Source organism: Lepisosteus oculatus, chromosome 4 (genome assembly GCF_040954835.1).
Source record: "Lepisosteus oculatus isolate fLepOcu1 chromosome 4, fLepOcu1.hap2, whole genome shotgun sequence".
In the NCBI taxonomy this organism is placed as follows: Eukaryota; Metazoa; Chordata; class Actinopteri; order Semionotiformes; family Lepisosteidae; genus Lepisosteus; species Lepisosteus oculatus.
Genome location: NC_090699.1, coordinates 32,558,159 through 32,578,946, shown reverse-complemented (window position 1 = coordinate 32,578,946; position 20,788 = coordinate 32,558,159). Strand labels below are relative to the sequence as shown.

General features: G+C 37.8%; 1 protein-coding gene across 2 annotated transcripts in view; it reads left to right on the top strand.

The window, feature by feature from the left end:
- LOC102682903 (rab11 family-interacting protein 2) overlaps nt 1-20,788 on the top strand; it is a 38,533-nt gene that overhangs the window by 3,816 nt on the left and 13,929 nt on the right. For both annotated transcript variants that reach the window (XM_069189086.1, XM_069189087.1), the window contains 3 exons: nt 14,163-14,557; nt 16,951-17,341; nt 20,695-20,785. In XM_069189086.1, coding sequence (XP_069045187.1) covers nt 14,163-14,557; nt 16,951-17,341; nt 20,695-20,785 — 877 coding nt within the window. The remainder of the gene's footprint in view (nt 1-14,162; nt 14,558-16,950; nt 17,342-20,694; nt 20,786-20,788) is intronic.

Genomic DNA, 20,788 nt, shown 5'->3' with positions numbered 1-20,788 from the left:
TCTTCCAGCAGCAACCTAAGCTTTCCCAGGAGGTCTCCCATTCAGGTACTGGCCAGCCTCACACTGGTGGATCTGACCAAACCTTCACTGTAATAAATTCATTATTTTTTAAATTAAACAAACAGAACCACATGTATATTTGACTAAATCCACCAAAATGAATGATGAGATTAACTGTAAAAAGTAGTTTTGAAAAGTAGCTGTGGTTATACAGTACACCTAAAATAATAGAAGACATATTTCTAAATTCATACCATTTAAATTCAGCAGCTTCCTGTATTGTTCTAGTTGGACCAGTTTTCCCACTTATAGGCTACACCCAGATGAAAAGCTGTTAGCCAAGTCCTTGAAAAAGCAATGTTTTATTCACCTTAACTAGATCTACAGCATCTTCAAGTAGATTCATATTTTGAAAAAAATGGCACTACAAGGTCCAGGTCTTTGTCTTTGTATGTAAAGTACAAAGGTTCTGATTTGTTTATTAATGGAGAATCTGTCACAGCTTTGTCAGTAGGCTCTATTGCCATTGATTTTCAAGGGTTATATTTAGAAGAAAGATGTGCCGGCAGAAATGCACAGTATGAGGAAGCTTTCATGCCATGAGTGTATTTGTTCATGCCTTTGGTCATTACTTTTGTCCCCGAAGTGCCTTAGGAGCTTAATTTAAACTGTATTGTAAATTGTTAAGGCATAATAATGGTTTGTTCAGAAGAAGGAGTTTGCCTGTTGATACTTTAAATTGTGCTATGTTGCAGCTCTTGATCACAATGAGCACTACACTATCTTCACCTCTCAACCTGTACTGTGTGCTTTTGTTTGTTGTGGTTTTGAGTATTGAAACGAATGAGCAAAGTTCATTTTAAAAGGGAAATGGAGTTATTTCATAGCATGGGCGCTAAAGTAAGACACAAGAGGACAATCTGGTATGAATGGCTGCTTCTCCATCTAGATGTTCAAGAGCCACAGCTCTTTGGTCAAATGAAAGAGTTTTGCCAATTGATATCAAAAAATGAAAAAAGAAATCATTTTGTAGAATACAGTTGTACTGTATTGTGTACTTTTTTTCTGACTGGCCAATGGATGTCTGTAGTGTTCTGCTTAAAGGGAGGCAGTCTGATTTGAACTGTGATTGCTGGTATGCTTTACTTCATATCCAAAAATCCAACATTATCTTCCAAGTGAATAAACCTAAGTTTGATGTGCATAATTCGTAGGTGTACCTATGTGTACTTCATGCAGATACAACAGTGATCAAATCTGTGGAGAGCTTTCTTAGCAAGTATCAGTGATAATTTACTGTGTGGGTTAAACTTTAGCTCAGGTCTCTCCTATAACTGTATAGAAACAGTGTATTAGCATATTATTAGTGTTGTTATAAACATAATTATTTTAACCTTTTAATAACCTTTGTATTTTAATTTTCTATATTTTAAATACATTTAGGAGAACTCTTGCAGAGGATTAATAGAGGAGAGCATAAAATATGGAACACCTAGTTTAGAAGTAAAACTGTAAAGTTGACAGCATTCAAGAGCAATAATGTTCTTTTCCTTTACTGATACTTTTTCTTTAGAAAATGACAGTATAATTTCTACAATTCTACTATGGTTAACATGTACAGACCTGGCAAAAGAGCAATGCTATTGTACCTTTGTGAATGTAGAGAATGTTTAAAAACAAACCACGCCTAATGCTGCAATTAAATGGTCTTAAGAGTGGTGATGCACAGTTGAAAGTGCTTTAAAATCATTGAGGGACACCCTTTTTTTCAGTTTAAGATGGATCACAAATCCAATTTAGTATACTACTGTATTTCCAACGAAAATTCTGATGAAACATAAATGAAGCTGATGAACCTAGCTAAGAGAGTAGACAGTAGATAGTAGAGGAACAAGTAATAGGTTTATTCCATGCTGAAAAAAAGGAGAGAGAAAACGCAACATTTCGGCCGTGGAGCCTTCTTCAGGTGTGCTAGGTGTCCTTCTTCAGGTGTGCACACCTGAAGAAGGCTCCATGACCGAAACGTTGAGTTTTCTCTCTCCTTTTTTTCAGCATGGAATAAACCTATTACTTTTTCCTTTGCAGCCTACGCATGGTGACGCAGCTACCCACCTGAACTAGTAGATAGTAGATATCTATCATTGGCTTGTATTGTGCTACCGTTGGACTAATTGGACTAGTTGTTTGCTTTCAAACAGCTAAAAGAACAATGTGTAGGAAATAGTAGGACTCATACTGTGGAAATTAATTGTTAGTACAGATCAGAAAAGGTGTCTTAGGAGCACTACAACCTGAGCTGAGCTTCTTTTAGTTTCTACATTTCATACAATTAGAATTGTAATCTACAGTAATACAGGTTTATAGATGTGATGGCAACCACCACACAAACACTTTCTGTGCAAAGAATATTTCACCTATTTGGCCGTGTTCTCAACAACATTGTGATGTCTTTTTAGTTTTATGATTAATGAGTTGGGAACACAGATACTGTAATTATGAGAATTATTCAAAGTGGAAAGTGTTATTATTTAAAAGAAAGTTTGAATACACTATAGTGTTAAAACTCACATGTACTCTATTTTATAAGCACACCCCCCCTTCAGTACAGTACAGCTCTCATAAATAATTTTGTGGGTGTCCTCGTATTCTTATAACTACAATGGTGTTAAGTTTCCCAGATGTTTAGTATCGGCTCTTGAGTCCATGCAGCTGGTAATGTAGACGTTTTTAGATTTTAGATTAAATTAAGATTTTACCTTGTGTGCATCATCCTAGAGGATATTGTATGTAACTGGGTTTTTAGTAAGATTCTTCTTCATTTTAAAGTAGTAATTAAAGAGTACTGATCCCTGTTCTGAACAGGAGAGTACAGCGGGTGCGTCCTCTGTCCATACAGAACCTCCAGAATTTACTTAAGGAAAGGAGATGGCATCTGTTTTGTTTTCAGGGGGACAGAGTGTAGATATGAATAGTCAGCTGCTCCCTGGGTGGATTAAACAGTACAAAATCAGTGCTTTTCTTTTGCTGTTGTTTGCATTAGTGCAATGAAAGGTAAGGGCCAGACAGCATTGGGCAGGTGGCCACCGAGTGTCATGGGAGCTTTCCTTGAGAGCTCTGCCCTCCATGACACTCCACTGTGCATGTCAGCCAAGTGCCATTGCTTTCATTCGACAAGCTGTGCAGGTTAGGAGGCATAGCTCTGATATCTGGACTGATGTCTGCAGGGGGTTAAAGCTTGTGTCTTGCCCTCCAAGACTGAGGAATTAGAAGACTTAGGCCCTTACCTATCAGAATCCAGATGTTTGCCTGAAGTTGATGTTAGACTTCAGAAGGGCTCTTTTGTGCATAAAGATAGATCCATTATAGCTACGCCTGCGAAGACAAACGCAACCAGTATTTCACATAGGCACTGGGGAAATTCAGTACAGAAACTGGAAAGCCGTGGTATTTTTCTAGGTCATGCTTGCCATTAGGGAGAAAAAATGTTTTTGTATAAAATGAGCTTGCCTCTGCAGTTCCAGTGGGAGAATTTTTCTAAAGGACATGAAATGGAAAGGAAAATTGGACTAATGTTTAAATATTAGAAAAAAGGTGTTTGTTAAAGCAGATATTTGTTCCTGAGTTTGCCTGAAGTCTCCACTGAGAAAGTATGCAGTAGCGGTTCTGTTTCTAAGGATGTTTCTGCCAGCAAATTTCAGCCAAAGTGCAAAGTTTCTTCATCTTTGAAGCTAACAACACTAAGACTATCTTATTTGTAATATATTTATAATGTACATTTTTTTAATTGAAAAAATAATCACCATTTATTTTTATTGTATACCCACCGAATTTGGAATCACCAGTGGCTTTTGCATCTCAGTTCACAATGACAACCACCGTACCCACTCAAGAAGAGTGTTGAGGTACAGACAAGCTCCTCTGACCCACCTGCCCATGAAACCATCGTCATGTGACATGTTGTGAGCTCAGCAGCAACATATTGAAGGTTCAGCTCTGATTTGGAGGAGAGGCGTATCCCCTCACTGACATCGAGGCAAATCTGCAAGCTCTCAGGAAGTCGCAACGGTTTCGTTGGAAAAAAAGAAGCCCTAGCTGACTAATCAAAACCCTACCCCCTGAGACACTGTGCCAGTTATGCATGATAGAGGCTCAAACTCGTGATGCCTGGCTCATGGAGCTCAACCTGACCAAGCTGTAAACATTTAATAAGAAAACTCATATTTCTTCCGTAGTGCAAATACACACATCTCTATGAGAAAGAAGTGTGTGTGTGGCAGAGAGCAGTCTTACACGTTCATGTGAGAACAAAGTCAATGACTCAGAGAAATGATGTAGGGACATTCCCACAATGTACGTTTTTTTTTATTAAACCAAATTACGTCTTTTCAGTCAAAACTATCTGTCTTGGTTCTGCTTTCACCCCCAAGTCAGGTTTAATTTAAGTAAAGTGGTGAAAAGTCAATAAAAAGAAAAATGGGGGTCAATAGGAAAACATAGGAATAGGAAGAAACAGAAATTGGGAAAATTTGAGAGTGAACTGGAAGCAGAGCTCACAAGCTCACCTTTTATTAGTTAGCGACTGTATTTGTTTTAACATTCACTCCTAAAAGTTCACATGGCGCATTTATTTATCAAGCCTACTCTGAAAGCATTTGCACGCATGCATCTGCATTATGCAGTACCTGTTTGTTATACATGACTGTGCCAGGTCTCCATTTTGATATTTGTCATTGGAGCACAAGTGATTAAAACCTCCGGTAATAATTCCAGAGGCATATTTGTTACTGAATGATTTGTATTCACTAAGCATTATTACATGTTTGCTTTGCATATCATAATGCATAGACATCAGCTAATTGTATTTTCCAGTTGGTCTTTTTTATTCTGATTTTAGGAAAAGCTTTCTGTGCAAAGTATGTGTATGGCTAATAACAATGTTCTGCTTATAAGGTTTATTCATAATTGCTGTTCTTCTGGATCTTGTTTAGTCTTAGAAGAATGTGTAGCATTTATAAATGCTTACAGTAGGGCTCAGTATACCACAATTTTCCACAACTGGGGTGGCAAATTTGAGTAAGTAAAATATGTTTTAGGTGTTGGAAGCTATAACTTTTGAAAAAAGTGGTCCTAGTGCTGTTAAATCTGGGTGCAACTGTTATTACCATGTTAACACTCTGTAACATTTTTACAGAGTCTGTACTGCACAAAGTGCCTGCTGATCTGTCTTAACCTTTTCTGTGTTAACACACCCAGAAATAGATGATAAAACTGGTTAGACCACAGCAGAGCACCAGCAGGGGTAGAAATAATGTCTTGCTGTGAGGTACAAATGTTCCACTGTTGCCTCTGTCATTCAGTAATTATGTGCTGCACTGTGGGATGTGTTTAAGGCACTTCTTGCTGTAAGACTTACTCTACCTGTCATTTACTGTAGGGAGCCTAATATGAAGTACAGTGTATGGTTTACTGTTTCAGACCTGCTTTCCTCCTGAGTAGGACAATAATAACTTTATGTAAGCTGGGCCTTACACATTGAAGAGGATGACTTACTGAGGATGACAGTGTTTGTGAGTCAGACGTGTGTTGTGAAGTGACTCTGAGTGGCACCTAAATTAACACAATGGAAGCGCTTTTTTCTGACAGACTACATTGGTATTTTCTGTTACCTTTTGGTGGTTTACTTCAAGTTTTCTCATTTAATTCAAATTTTCTAAATAAAAAGTGCTACTTAGAAAAGGTGTCCTCATCTGTTCTTTTCTGAAGATAAAGTATATAATGTATATGACCAGATGAAAGTAAACAACTGAGCAAAAAAGGGCGTCTTCTGCAATATGAGCAAAAACAGGTTTCGTCACTCGAGAAAGAAAGCTAAACATGTCATTGAAGCTGGTGTTAAAGAAAAATGGAACATTTTTGTTTTAAAGTTTTGCAAAAGATTGACTGTTTATTTTTTCTTCCTACCATCTTTTTGTCACACTCCATTTCCTCTTCATTATTTTTTCACAATGTGGAACTCCCACACAAAAGGGCTTCTGAGACTTCACTTCCTTCTAGTTTGTTGTTGCAGTAAACATAAGGAGTGCCATATGAACTCTTCATCCGCACTGGAGTGGACTGTTCTGGGCATTACGACTGCACAAGCCTTTTCCAAGTCTTTATGTGGATACAAAAAAAAGACTTCAAGAATATGGATCCAGAACCCTGAGGTTTGCCGAGTCTGCTGCGGTACACCATCAAAGATTTTCTATGAGCGTGGTCTCCATCATGTTGAATTTCTAAGACAAGCTGGTTATATGTGCAGTTTCATTCTGCAGTAGCTTTTAAAATATAGGTCTTTGTAATTATTTTCACAACATATTACTTGAACTGTTATAACAGTCCTGGGCCCTGGGTTCAATTCTGGACCTGGGGTGTTATCCTGTTGCCTCCGGGTGCTCCAGTTGGATCCTACAGCCCAAAAACATACACGCACGCTAATTAGCGTATGGGGGAAATTGGCCCAGTGTGCTTGTCTGTGTCTACGTGTCTGCCCTGTGATGAACGTGCACCTTGTCTTGCGCCTGTTGCTCGCTGGGATAGGCTCCGGCTCCCCCACAACCCTGAATCTGAAGAAGCGATTAGAAAGTGGATGTATGGATATGACAGTACTATGGTAATACAAACACACAAAAACCTTTTTTCCTCATTTACAGTAAAAACAAGACGTATCAATTCTGTAGGCCTTAAAAATAGTGCTAGTACAGATTCTACAGTTTTTATGATGAATTGCTTCTAAACATCTTTTAAGTATTTTTTTTTATTTTAGAGAACAATACATTGAATGAATTATAAGGTGGTTTATAAAGGGCTGTTGTAATACACTGCACCTGAGTTGCTAGAAGAAAGTATATTGCATCAAGAAATATATCTGCAGGTTGTTCAGTCTGAATAAAGACGGGGGTTCTTAGACATCTGTTGTTGAAATACAGATAAAAGCACATCAACTCTTGAGCATGTTACTGCTTCTAATTCTCTCATTTTTTTCTACCTTTTAAATACATAGCCTCTTCTTTTTTTTCCCCACAGGGTATTTATTACAATAAAGTTAATGGTCAAGAAAAAATCCTAAATTGATACCAAATTCGCTCTCAAGTCTAACTTTAAATTCAGCAAAGCCACCAGGATTGGAGCACAGAATGTAAACATGTGTAGCATAATACAAAACTGGAGAAAAGATGCAGCTTTATACAAGGAGTTATAAATATATAGAATAAAATTGTTTTGGTGTTGAATACAGTAAGTCAGGTGATCTGGGTAACAGTTTGTTGGCTCTTCAGCTGTACTATGGCAATTTTGCATTCAGTTATTGTTGCATAATTTTTCGCAATTTCATTTCAAGAAATAACTGTGAAATGGTTTCAATGTAACATGTTCTGATTGTTACATTTAGTTTTTGTACAACCTAAATTCTTTAAAAAAGAAAGGGAAACCTTCAGTTCCTATGTCACTCTACTCCTTTCCCTGCTGAGAAGCTCTCAGTTGAAGATATTGCCTTATGTTTTATTTATATAATGTTAGCAAACAAGGACAATGCTGGCGTCTGTGGTGACACACCAATTTCAGGTCACAGCACTCTGTGGGCAAGTTCATTTGAAACCCTTTCCCTGCCTGAGTACGCATATTATAGAAGGGATATACATAATTCCCTAGTAACTGGTTTGGCGGGGGTCACACAAAGAATCTCAGATTATATGCCCCCATCCAGACCCCATGTAATAGGCAGCCATTTTTTAAGGCTTGTGTTTCTTAAGATGTCCTATATGCTCTTCATGGTATAGTAGACCTGTTGTTGGCATTTTCAGTTGTCCTGAATATAAATATACCATATTTATAAAAAAAGGTTTGTAGGAATTCAATTTATATTTAATTCATATAGTTAATAAAGATGTTATCTTAGTATTTTATGGTTTGAGACAATCCCTATATTACAGTAATTTGCTCTACATTACATAACAAAGGTATACTAGTTTTGTTGTTACATTTTATCTACACTTGATGTGAAGATGATTCACTATACAATACTTTACAAATTATATACTTTATACTTAGGTAATACTTAATTGCCTAATCCTCTGACAGTTTGTTTTTATCTTGGGTTGTGTTTTACTCTATTACTAATGTATCTCTCTTGCTTTTTTTCTTCTAGAGCTTTCCCCCTTCCGTGCCAGTGTTGTAGAATTTCTTTATAGACCCTTATTTCAAGCCCACTGTTGCCCATTTTGTTTGGGTATATCCCATAGTGACAGTTTAGAAAGTGTTTGCCATACAAAGGTCGGAGAAAGCTTAATCCTTCTTCAGCACACCATATTCACTGCCTTGTTCTTTCAGATTAACATTTCCTGTGTGCTTGGTGCAGGCAGGAGCACTGTGAAAACCACCGATATGGTCCTGCTCTAAAGTTTGGTTCTGAAGTCTTTGCATTTGTTCCATTCAGAAAGCATGATGCCGGTATCATTTGTCCTGACATGAATAACATCAGCTGAGTGTTCACATGCCTGAACTAGGAGCCTGTCTCTTTCTTGGATGATGTCAGGCACCCTGGAGCCATGCAGGAGATGCCATATTAGTGCTCACTGAGGGTATTTGATATGTTGGTGAGGATAGTCCCCAACAGCTACCACGTCTCTTTGTCCTGTGTATAGTCATAGATTAGCGAGTATGAAATGGTCATTTCCTGTAATAAATATTGTTTATTAAACTATATTTCAGTATCAGGTCATATTAAACTGTACTGAATGCTGACTTCTTCCAAATAAATAAAGAATCCATGTGAATATGACTGAGATTAGATGGGAGGTGCCAATACTAACGTTTGTATGTACTTATTAAAAGCTGTTGCATGGACTAAAGTATTTACATACTCTACTTAACCTTATCAAATGTTCCCTTTTTGGATAACCATTCTGGTTGATTTTAATCCTGAAAGTACGTGAGAGATTTCAGAATTTTGAGCCCTCAACATATATGTATAATGATTACAGTATATGAGATAATTGTTCTCTAATAATAATTCTCTAGCTTATTTTTAACAGAAAAATAAAGTGTAGCCTTTGCAATGGTATCTGTGAATTGTAGCAGTGACAAAGGCCTAAGAACTTACACTCTTTCCTAACACTTACATGTTACAAGAAACATAACAGAAATATTCAGCACAGAACAATTGTACAAGTCTGAAATATTTTTACCCATCTAATGCAGGACCTGCCTTTTAATTTACCATAAAATGGGTAAAGAAGGTCCCTTGCTTTTCCTGGCACAGGGCATTTTCCATTTATTTTTTTCACCATCTCTTGTGATATAGTGATATTTTCCCATAATGGGTGGTTTGAATTCAGCTGGATTCTTGCCAAAACAGGAATTTTATCTGCTGCTTTTTACAGATCATCTTAAGTGAATATGTTAAGCCAGCTCTAAACTTTCTCAGAAGTGCCTTTAGTTTTTTATTGCTTCAACACCATTTGTTTTTGACAGTTTTTTTATGAGCTTCTCTACTTAAACACCAGGATGCGTACTGTGTTCCCATAGCCCCTTGTCAAAGTGTCTCTTTGGAGATAGTTTGGGTCCTGAACAGCAGGAGATGTTGTCAACACCTTTGTAAGTGCTGTTTAGAAATCTAACAGAGCCTTGGAGATGAGAATGGCCCTATCATGAGCTATGCACATGATCTACTGTTGTATGCTGTATTGAGCAGTAAATCAGCTTTATCCGGTGATATGTCTTTAGGGGGAAAGTAACAGTGAAAAGTGGAAAACAATATATTATCTTGGATTCTTGAGTGTAATTTTCTGAGCTACGGCCAAGCTTGAATATAAAGTCTTTCTATAGGAGTTGTACAGCAGTAGATGTTACTTTTCTGGGGAAAATGAGTTCAGGCCCTTCCAAAATTTACTGTAAGCTGGATTGAACAGCTTCTTTTTAAGGTTAAAGCTACGTCTGTCACTGACATTAACTTTCTCAAAGTTCCAAAGTTCTCTTCATGCTGTTTAATTTCTTAATACCTAGTATATTACCTTCTTAGTAGGTATAGGGGATATCTTTTACATTTTGTGTTTTTTTTTTCTCTCCGATTTCTGGTTGTTGATTCAGAAGATTTTGGTTGATTATTACGTTTATTTACATACTGTATAATCCAACCCAAAGATGAAGGGGTCTAAACTGATGCCAAGCCATTGAGGTTCAGCAATTAATGGCTTCGTAGGAATCTTTAGTTGACATTGTGTGACACAGTGAGATCAGTTAAATTATGCTGAGAAAAAAATGTCAATCAAGTATAATGAGCCGGAAGTGAAAGCCCAGTTTCATCATGGTTCAAACACATTTCTGAGAGCTTTCCTGTGTACTCAATCTCCCTGTTTATTGCAAAACAACCACCAAAAAATCATCCTGGGATAAATAATGAGTTTACTTTTTTAACTCTTAATTTGTCAAATTCAAAGTCTCCCTAAAGAATTGTTGTTTCTTTCTTTTTGTTTAGTTCAAAGATGGTTCTTATCATTAGCAAGGTATGCCCTTAAAGACATTAATTAGTCCTAAATGCACTGGAAAAAAATACATTTTAGTATGAAATCCATATGAACGTAAAAAGGAAGTTTAAATGTCCTGTCATTTTCTGTTTATTTTTGTTTCCTGGCCTATCATATGCATTGTGACTCATCTTTAAAGGAAACCACTCACATGTACAAAATCTTGTTTTTGTAAATCAGTACAGTGATTACAGTAATACTCAAAATACTGTACCAGGAAAACAGTACTTCCTTGTTGATTGAGTGCCTGAATGCATGCCCAGGGTATCTTGTTCCAGTCCTGGACAAGAAGGGCCTAGAGACTTAAATTGGCAAAGGTTCTGTGGAAATGGATGACTTTTCAGTCAGCATTCGGATTTGTTCTGAAAGTGTTCAGTTTTTGCCTTGTCAGGTTACTGAGAAAAGCACTGGACCTATTCCGATACTATAAGCACCTTCAAGGTTCATGAATGTGTGAATAGTGTTGACATTGACATGACAGACATATTTAATGTTATGTGGAACTTTGGGGAAAATGCAAACCATTGTTGGATTTATAACCTAAGTGAGAAAATTCTCTGTTTCCATCCTCTGATAACAGAAAGGGGTGTCCATTAATAGTACATCTTTCTACCCTAAACTATCTTACTTTCTTCACCTCATTCATAGGAGAGGGTAACTCTACTCTGACCAGAGTGTGGGTGGTCCCCAGCATTGCCTTTCAGCTGGTAATGGTCATACAGTTTTGTAACAGTGGTGTAGTGGAAATGTACCTCACCTGTCTTTCAGCCTCACATTTCAACTATTTGACACTCAGCATTCCTACCACATAGCACTTTCTCATTACTTTGTTGTGGTTCTTGGCAGCATATGATTGTCTTCCAAACCAACAAAATTACAACGTTACGGCAGTCTGGCTTGGCAAATCTTAAATCCTTAAAAGCAAGCAAGAAATCCAACAATATGACAACTGTAAAGGTCTGCGCAGGGCTTATGGTGTAACATTCTATTAATATGTAGAACCTGAATGTGAAATAAATAGCCTCATAGTCCACAGTTATTATTTAGAGCACAAGTGCATGATGTTACAGTAAATCACATATTTCACACAGTTATGTTGGAAGTAATTGAAACATTTGAGTGGTGCATGTTTAAAGCTAGACAAGGTTAGTTCTACACTGAGAAGTAGAAAGAGACTTCTAAATTGTCAGCTTTGGAGTTTTCATGTGAGTCACAGTAAATGGTTGTGCTGTGTTCAGCGTGTAAATAACCTCTACTTGTTCTTTTGCAGCATTCAGGTTAACACAGCTCTCCACTGGAACCTTTTCAGTATATGAAATGTTCCATTCAAGGCAGATAGCACTACCCGTCACATAAAAGGAGTTTGTAGCAATGGTTCACAACCATGGTTTGTCTTTTAGCTTTTCTTCCAGCTGATTTCTTAATCACAGGCTAATTTATTTTAGTATTCTGTCTGGGGCCTATTTTTTTAATTTGCTTTCATGTTTTGAAAGATCAAATGGGATTTGTAGTTGGTGTCAATGCTGTACAATTTTCTGATTTTCAGAAGTGACTTTATTCAGGTGTGTTTCCTGAAATGTGACCTCTGCAGAAGGATAAAAAGCTCACTGTGGTAGTATTTGAGACAGGACCAGTTTGTGATAAATTAATCACATAACCTTGAAGCTGGGAATTTTTGAAAGTCAGAAATAAGTGCAGAAACAAGTTAACTAAAAATGTATACAAGCAAGAAGGTCAATTAAATCCATCGATCAGCAGTGGTGATTTAGAGCTCTGCTAGAACAAAAGGCAGCAGACTCACTGGTTCCGCTGTAAGAGATCTTTTGGAAGTGACACAGAAGTGGACAGGGCAGTTTTCCAGATGTGATGAGTGTTATGCAGTAAGACTGGATATTTAGTCCCATCTCCAATTGTTGGACTTTCAGTGGGGACGGGAGTCTGAAATGGTTATTAACTTCATGCTGTATAATAGCGTTAAGCATATCAAAACAATTTTAACTGACCAGATTGTTTCATGGTCATTGGTATAAATATTACAGAGTCCTGTTTTTAAATGTAATGCAATCCATTTCACTAACATGAGATGGAATGCCATGCAGTGTTAGTGCTTTTAGTATAAAATGAATTAACTCAACCTTATTTTTTTAAATCAAACCTGTGAAAAGGGTTTAGAACAAAAGCAGCTACCCTTTACTTGGGCAAAGACCAAAGGAAGGATCAGTCAAAACCAGATTTAAGGCAGCAGTGAATGTCTTATAAGAATATTATATAAATTGGCCTCCTCTCTTAATGATTGTACGTCACATTTCTTAACATGCATCATTTCAGTATTTTCTGTCTTGTGTTTCAGGGAAATGGCATTTAAGTTTCACCTCTTTCAGTATCTTTGGGATACAGTACATCTGAAGGTCAAAATGATTAAAATAGTACTTAACAGTAAAATGGAAAGGGCCTGACAACTGGAAAATATACCTCATGTAGATAAGATGAAAAGGGGGCACTAGCTTAGAAGTACCTTGCAGGTGACTCACAGATCTGTACTCTCTTGTACCTCTACTGTAAGGACTTACATAGTCCCACTTCCTATCAACATAAAAACCCACATTTGAAAAGATGTTTTCTTTCAGTGTTTTCTTTTTTATTCACAATTCCTGTTTTCTGACAGGTCATTTCTAAACTTCGGGTGCCATTCCTTGAATTTTTAAATATTTTAAAAATGCTTAGCCTTGCCAACACATTGGAAGTAACATCAGAAAGCAATTTGGCAGGTTAAGGAGAAATACGGAGCCATTCAGCATTACCGTATAACATTTTTTTTTTCTAATTTAAGCAGTCCTTCTTCCTTGAATTCAGAGATAAACAAGACTTTTAAACTTAAATAGCAAATGTAGTATTTTATCATTTGTAGTTGTTTAGAATTGTTTTGGAGCTAGTCATCTGCTATCTCAGTAATATTTATTAAAGGGCTTTATACAGCAACATCTGTTTTTTGGCAGCTTTTTTATGGATGGCATAATGTACAGGAGGCTTTATCGCGAAAAATGGGAGTTAAAATGACACCATGTTGAAAGGAACTCTATTTCTGTAGATGGATATATCAATTTTAGCTGTGCAGGAATTTCTTCAGAAGAAGGAGATTAGGAAACTGAGTGACCACCTGACCTCATCCCAATAGAAAACACGTGGCAAGAGTTGAAAGCGAGGGTTAAAGTCAAGCAACAACCAATGAGAGAGGATAAATGGAAGAGTATTCCCACCTCATGATAGAAGTAAAAGTATACTGGGTGGTATACAAGGTTAAAGGGAAAACTGGCTAATGAAGTTTTGAATTCGAGCTTGTTGTTCCCTATTTCTCATGCTTATATTTATTGATAAGTACTGCTTTTGTACTAAATTCTCAATGTGTTTATTTTTTTTCCTTAGCTGTGCTTTGTAAATGTAATTGACCCTCTGCATGATTCACAAATGAACTTGCGTGATTGTAGCCCTAAACTGGATTTCATGAGCCCTACATTTGCAGTACTGTACTGTATGTAAAACATGCTTATTTGGCTATTCATTTCTTTCATTGACGTACTTTCCTCACTTTTGTATTTTCAGCTGGTATAGTTTGGAGTCCAGGCCTGGAAAGAAGAGGAAAGATCGGGGGCAGATCCAGGTCAGCATCCAGTTCATGAGGAACAACATGACGGCCAGCATGTTCGATCTCTCCATGAAAGACAAGCCCCGCTCGCCTTTCTCTAAGCTCAAAGACAAGGTGAAGGGCAGGAAGCATGATGGGATGCTCTCCGACACCTCCTCTGCCATCCTTCCGCGATCCCTCCACTGTGACACCGACTCCCAGCTCTCTGAAAGGGATCGCCACCTCAAAACCAAACCTAAACGTACGCTGCTCCTGGGACCACAGAAGCTTTCCGCAGCCCATTCCATGTCTGATCTCATCGGCTCCCATTTCCGCCCTAAGCTGGATTCCATGAATTCAATCGAGGAGAGTGGTGAGTGCCCGAAACAGTTTAGCTTTTACTTCTTACAAGTTTTGCTTACTCCTTCCAACGTTTTTCTTTCACCTTGGTTATTGCTGTATTTGTGTAGAATTTGCTGCTTTCACTGTTTCGGTGTCTAACTTGACAACTATGTTTTTATATAGTATATTTATGTTTAGTGGATCATGTCAGTTAAATCAAACCTATCAAAGATGTTTAAAGCACTTCAAATATGTCTGTCTTACTCTCTGGTAGATGTAGTTACAACATTGCACGTGTCTTCGCTCATCAAATGAAGATAAACCCAGGGTTAAAACATTGCAAACAACAAAAATAAAGAAGTTGAGGTTTTTATGAATTAATAGTGTTCTATATAAATAAGAATCCAAAAATTAGAGCAATGATCCAATTACAGAAACTGGTCAACTGGAGTGCAGCACTACAGTTTGTTGGTTTATTGGTGAAATGAATCTTATTGCTTCATGGGTCTCCCTGCCATTAAGGGTGTGCCAAATGTCAATAGGCTTTTGACCTGGTACCAATATAAGGAAAGAATTAATTACCTGCTAGGGTCTGTTTCTTTTAACCGCTTATATGCACTGATATTATTGCTTCCTGAATGTTGTGATACATAAACATGCATAAATAGTGAGATGTGCACATAAGCTGCATTGAGCAGTTTGTGATCTCTCTACTGATTAACACACAAAAATGTGTTCTAGAATATTTTAAATTTTATGGAAATAACTGGATAGCTAATTTGCAGACTCACTACACAGATTCCATATGAAAACAACAATATTGATAAAGACACCTCACACCTGAAGAAGGCTCCATGGCCGAAACATTGTTTTCTTTCTTCTCTTTTCAGCATGGAATAAACCTATCACTTGTTCCTTTGCAGCCTATGCATGCTGACCCAGCTACCCACCTGAACTATATTGATAAAGATTTCAACACAACATATCTAATACACTACCTCAAGCTATATCAACCTATTAAATACAGGAACTAAAGAAAAGAAAGTGGCAGAACTAGAGGACCCTCACTAAAGCATCTACCATTGCTTCAAACACCAGGAGTAAGATTTTAAGGAAGCCAGGGCAAAATAAATTATAACCCATTTAATGGAATTCATATCTCAGTATAATCAGTTGTTTTCAGTTTTAGAAGACCCTGGATTCGTTGTCTCCTTGAGTGTCTGGAACCTCTTTATACTCTACCCAGCAGGAGGTTTATGTCTGGCCACCCCTTTTATTACTTTATTTTACTGCTGCTAAAAAAATCAGAATGGTGTTTTATTATTATGAATACTACTTTTAGTACGTAACAAACCACAACAGTTTCTTTTCTGCCTTCTGTCTTGAACTACCCTGCTTGTTACTGCATTTGATTTCCGTTTCAAAGCTGAAGCTCAGTTGTGTGGCAAATTTGTTGGGTTGAATTTTGCACACGAAGTTACAAATGTTTGTGCTGATTCTGTTGTGGTCAAGTTAATGACATTGACATGTTTATCATTTAGTTGATAACTTCTTAAGCATTAATTAGGACGTGAAGGTGTGTTTCTATTTCACCTTTTCTGTAAGCACAATCGCAAAACGTTTTATAAAATGGATGACTATTCTTTTTATTACTTCCATGCATCCATCCATTTTCCACATGCTTTGTCCAGTACCGGGTCACAGGGTAGCTGGAGCCTATCCTGGCAAGCAGTGGGCGCAAGGCAGGGTACACCCGATACTGGACCATCACAGTACATCACAGGGCAGACAGACATGAAGACACACACACACACACTCACACATGGGCCAGTTTTTTCAGAAGCCTTTTAACCTACCAGTATGTCATTTGAAAGTGGGAGGAACCACCCCTAAAACACAGGGAGAACGTACAAACCCTTTGCAGATGGCTCCCCAGGAACTGAACCCAGGGCCTAGCGCTGCAAGACAGCAATGCGCCACCGTTTATATTAGTTTTCTGAACTAAATCCACCTCTTGTACTAGCGAAGGTTAAGGTTGTGGAAATCAATATCTCTTCCTGAAGCACACAGAGGGACTAACAGCGCAGTAGGGCTCCTGCTCTGGCTGGGACACCGGTCTACTGCTGGGCCACGGAGAAAGGGACTACTTTGGATGACTGAGCTAACGTGACAAGTAATATTTTTTCCTGCAAATGCAAAAAGGAAATATCGCCCATAAATTTTGATAATTGTGTAGTGGAATGTAATGGTATTAGTCTTGGTACCAGCTGATATGAGAAAAAAGTAGGCTAATAATATTGGCCATAGAAAATCTTAATTCCCCCTTACTGTCATTTAAGGATGCTGATTATTGACTTACCAGGTTGATAGTATAGGTCTGTGTGATGTTAACTAAGATGGATTTAATTGCCTCGCCCTTCACAGGCAGTGGTGGCTCACCTCATCGGAGGTCTCAGAGTGAGGTGCCCTCCAACCTGCCAAGTCAAAGTGAGAGCGAGGGTGGCCAGAGCGACCCCTTTGCAGACATCTCTGACTCGTTGCCTCAGAAATACGCCACCCTCCCACGGAACCGAAACCCCTTCGAGAGTGAACAGCTTACGTACTGGGACAAGCCAGAGAAAAAGGAGAAGAAGGAGAAAGTCAGCCTCCTGGAGAGAGTTACGGGGAAGAAAGATGGCAAAAAGATGAGCAATGGAGCTAGGTCTGGCAGCTCCACTGACCTGCGCTCTCCGAATCCTTTCAGTGACGATCTACACAGTGATACCAACCCCTTCACCTTCAACTATAAGATTAGCAACACAGCTTCAAAGATAAGGTATGTGTACTATTGTTTGAAAAAGGTATTTTTGCTTCCATTTCCATTTTTTTCTGAGTGACACAGTGTGAATGCTGCTATTGTACATATAAGAAAGTAGCCGACAAGCTGTGTGCATTACTATACTGTGAAGACACAGCAAATTAATTTGGTAAGTTGTATCCTGCATTTCTTAGAGAGTTAAATAACAAAGTAGAGCAGCTGATAAATGAGATCAAAACATTCTTGTAGATAACCTGTACAGGTTACTGAATATCTTGCATGTAAAAAGGGAAAGGATTTTTTTATCATAACTATATTAAACAAAAGATGTCCCTGAATATGCCAACTTTTAGATTTTACTCTGGCATATTTAATTGTGTTTTTATACAAAGAAATATGCACTGTATTTACCAAAAACTACAGTAACAGAGAAAGAGTATAATGTGACCTGCCAGTCAGTGTGTTATCTTATGTGGAGGACAGAATTAAGAAATCCGGAAATCTTTAGAAGTGTAGGGCAGAGGTGGAAAGACCCTAATTTAGACTTTCCCTCCGCATGCTTATGAACCACATCATGCACTGTAAATCAGATGGCCTCTCCTCTTTGGAAAGGTCACTGAAGCCCTTATTTCAACAATGGCACCATGTGAAAATTTCTCAATTTACAGTACTTGACAGGCGCTACCGGAGAGCCCTGTTTATCTGAATGAAGGTGCCATTAGCAGCACTTTGGAGAGACTGGGCATATTAACAAGGCCCTCTGAGGAAGACGTAAGGTAATTAACAAGATCCACAGAGATACAGGCCAGTCAATTAATGAGTTCTTCTCAATGTCATCAGACATGGAGATAGATGTTGGAGATGATTTGGAAACCACATAGGTTAATGCTGAGGTTGACTAAAAAGCAAGGTAGCAAATGTGCTGTTGAATACCATTTGTGGAAAAGCTTGATACTAGACTGAAGGCTTACATTTTTTTGTGTTCTGTGAGAAACTAAGACTTGTATGTAACAACACTCTGATATTAGAAACATACAAGTATACAGTATTAGTTATGGCAATGTACTGTACTGAAGGTTTCCTTGTGTTTTTCCTTCCTGTAACAATTATTGATTGTGAAAGACCTGCCATTGGCTTGTCGGCCTGTTCTGACTGTATTTCATATAAAGAACCCTACCTTCAGAGATTACATGGACTGACTTTAGAACTAATCTTTCATGCATAAATTATAAATAATGCCAAAATCCAAACTGAATCAGAATAAGGAAAATGTACTCCATGGTTACTCTTGTATTTGGTACTTTTTAAAGGAATTAACTTAGCTCTTGTACTGTATAGCTACAAGAAACTTCCAAGTTATAGAAAAACCATAAAATGGAATTATTGAATTCAATTATTGAGAAGAAATTTGGCTGCTTTACTGGTTTTTCTGAAGATTGTCTTTTTACTGTTTTATTGGAATATTAGTTTGAGCTAGAGAACTCTGCATGTCCGTGTATGACAAATCTTTCTTGCTCAGATAAGAATGGCAGATACTACCCTTTCTCTTCACACATGTTTGTATTTCATAATGTCATGGCATTCCATTAATAAGCAAGTGACTGGCTTTTAATCAGGGCTGTTTTTCTGATTAAAGTTCTAGATTGAAAATCAGTGTTTCTAACACTTGCTAACTATAATGGTTACAGGACACACAGTGAAACACCTTGCCTCGCCACTGATTGCACGATTCTGTCATTTGGACTAACTTACTGGGAGCTGCAAACAGTTTTGTAAACATACAATTTACTATGGGTATTCATATTTGATTCCAAAGGATAAAGAATATTGTAAAACATCTTCAAAATAAATGTATACGTCCTGATCTTAAAGCAAGCATGTGTACATTCATACTAGCTGTTAATCACTTCTTTAAGTAGTATGGTACCCAGGATGTTATGAGATGGGATCTTTTTCCCTGCCCCCGAGCTATGAGCTACCTGCCCTCATATTCTCATGAGCACGGAAAGCTCTGTGTCACACAAGTGTATCCAATAGCTTGTCTGACATGGGAATGGCACTTTTTCCATTGAAAAGACATTACAAATTGTCGCCACACTTCCTTGAGTGGAAACGTTCTCGGTTTTCTCCAGAGCTAATTTGATCCAGTCCACTTAACTCATTTTTTCCCCTCTGCGGGAGATCAAATAGAATAAAAGAAAAGAAAAGGCTTGACCCATGAATGAGGCAGTCCGTCACATCTTTGACACATCAATGCAAACATTAAGAGGTGAACTGAGAGGGAGGTCTCCTGTCTTCAGAGTTCACACAATGCATGATGAAAGAGGTCTCTCATTGAACTGCCTTCTACAGGGAGTAGGCCACTGCCTCTCAGATCATTGTTACAGCCTGGGATAATGAGAATTTGCCAGGACCTGCTTCATGGACCACCTTCTCTTTTAGCTTCTGCAGCTGTGACCTTCCTTGTAACCCGAACTCCCTCTTGTTTCGTTTGAGCTTGCTCATGAGCTGGCTTGAGTTTGGCTATTCCTATACGGTGCATGTCTTTTCACCTGTGGAGAGGAAGGATTTTGAGTGTTCATGATATATGCATGTGAAACTGTAGAAAAAGCTAAAGAAAGAGCACTCTGGGAAACACAGTTTAAATGATTTCTTGCCAAGAACAGGCTGACCTAGAATCTGGATCAGGTTTTTTCTTTGCATGTAAGAATGAAAGGGCCTATTTTATAATAGTAAAACCAGAGAGCACTGATATATGAGGGTTTATGTGCAACGGTAGAAAATCACCACAGTTAAATGAAGTAAAATTAAGCATTGCTAATAGAAATAGTGATGATAATATCTCGCTTTCTACAGTGGGTTATTGTTATTAAGAGAAATAAGTTCCAAACTTATGTTCCCTCTCAGGCAGTAGGAATGGAATTAAATTGAAATGAATTGAATTCATGTTAATGAGTCTGAATTAGTGCACCAAGATCAATAGAGGGAGGAGTACAGAAAAACTGTGCCCCAGATCATTTTGGTATTAGATTTCTTTGGTTTGTTCCTATTAAGGGAAAGTTGGATTGGCATATCCACCTATGTGGGACTGAGAGACATCACAGCAGCTAGAAGAAGCTGTGAAACTGTCTAAATTCAGCATTATTTCAGCATTATGCATTATGAAAGTTGTTGTAACTTTCGTTTTTCACAAGCATCTCTTTTCCCTTAATCATGCAATGCCACATACTGTATAGCAATAGATGCAGCACAATTAGAGCTGCTGAGGATGATCACCAATAAAGAGTGAATGCGTAAAATTATCTTACAAATTCCCAAACAAGTTTTGTTTGTAAATTCTGTGTAATTTATTTTCTTTATTTTTTATGCAGCTCCAATTTAAAGAAGCCTATGAGCAGTGAAGACATCAGTCCAAACAAACACACGTCACCGAACAAGAAAGAAAATCAAGCCAAGAAAAAAGTA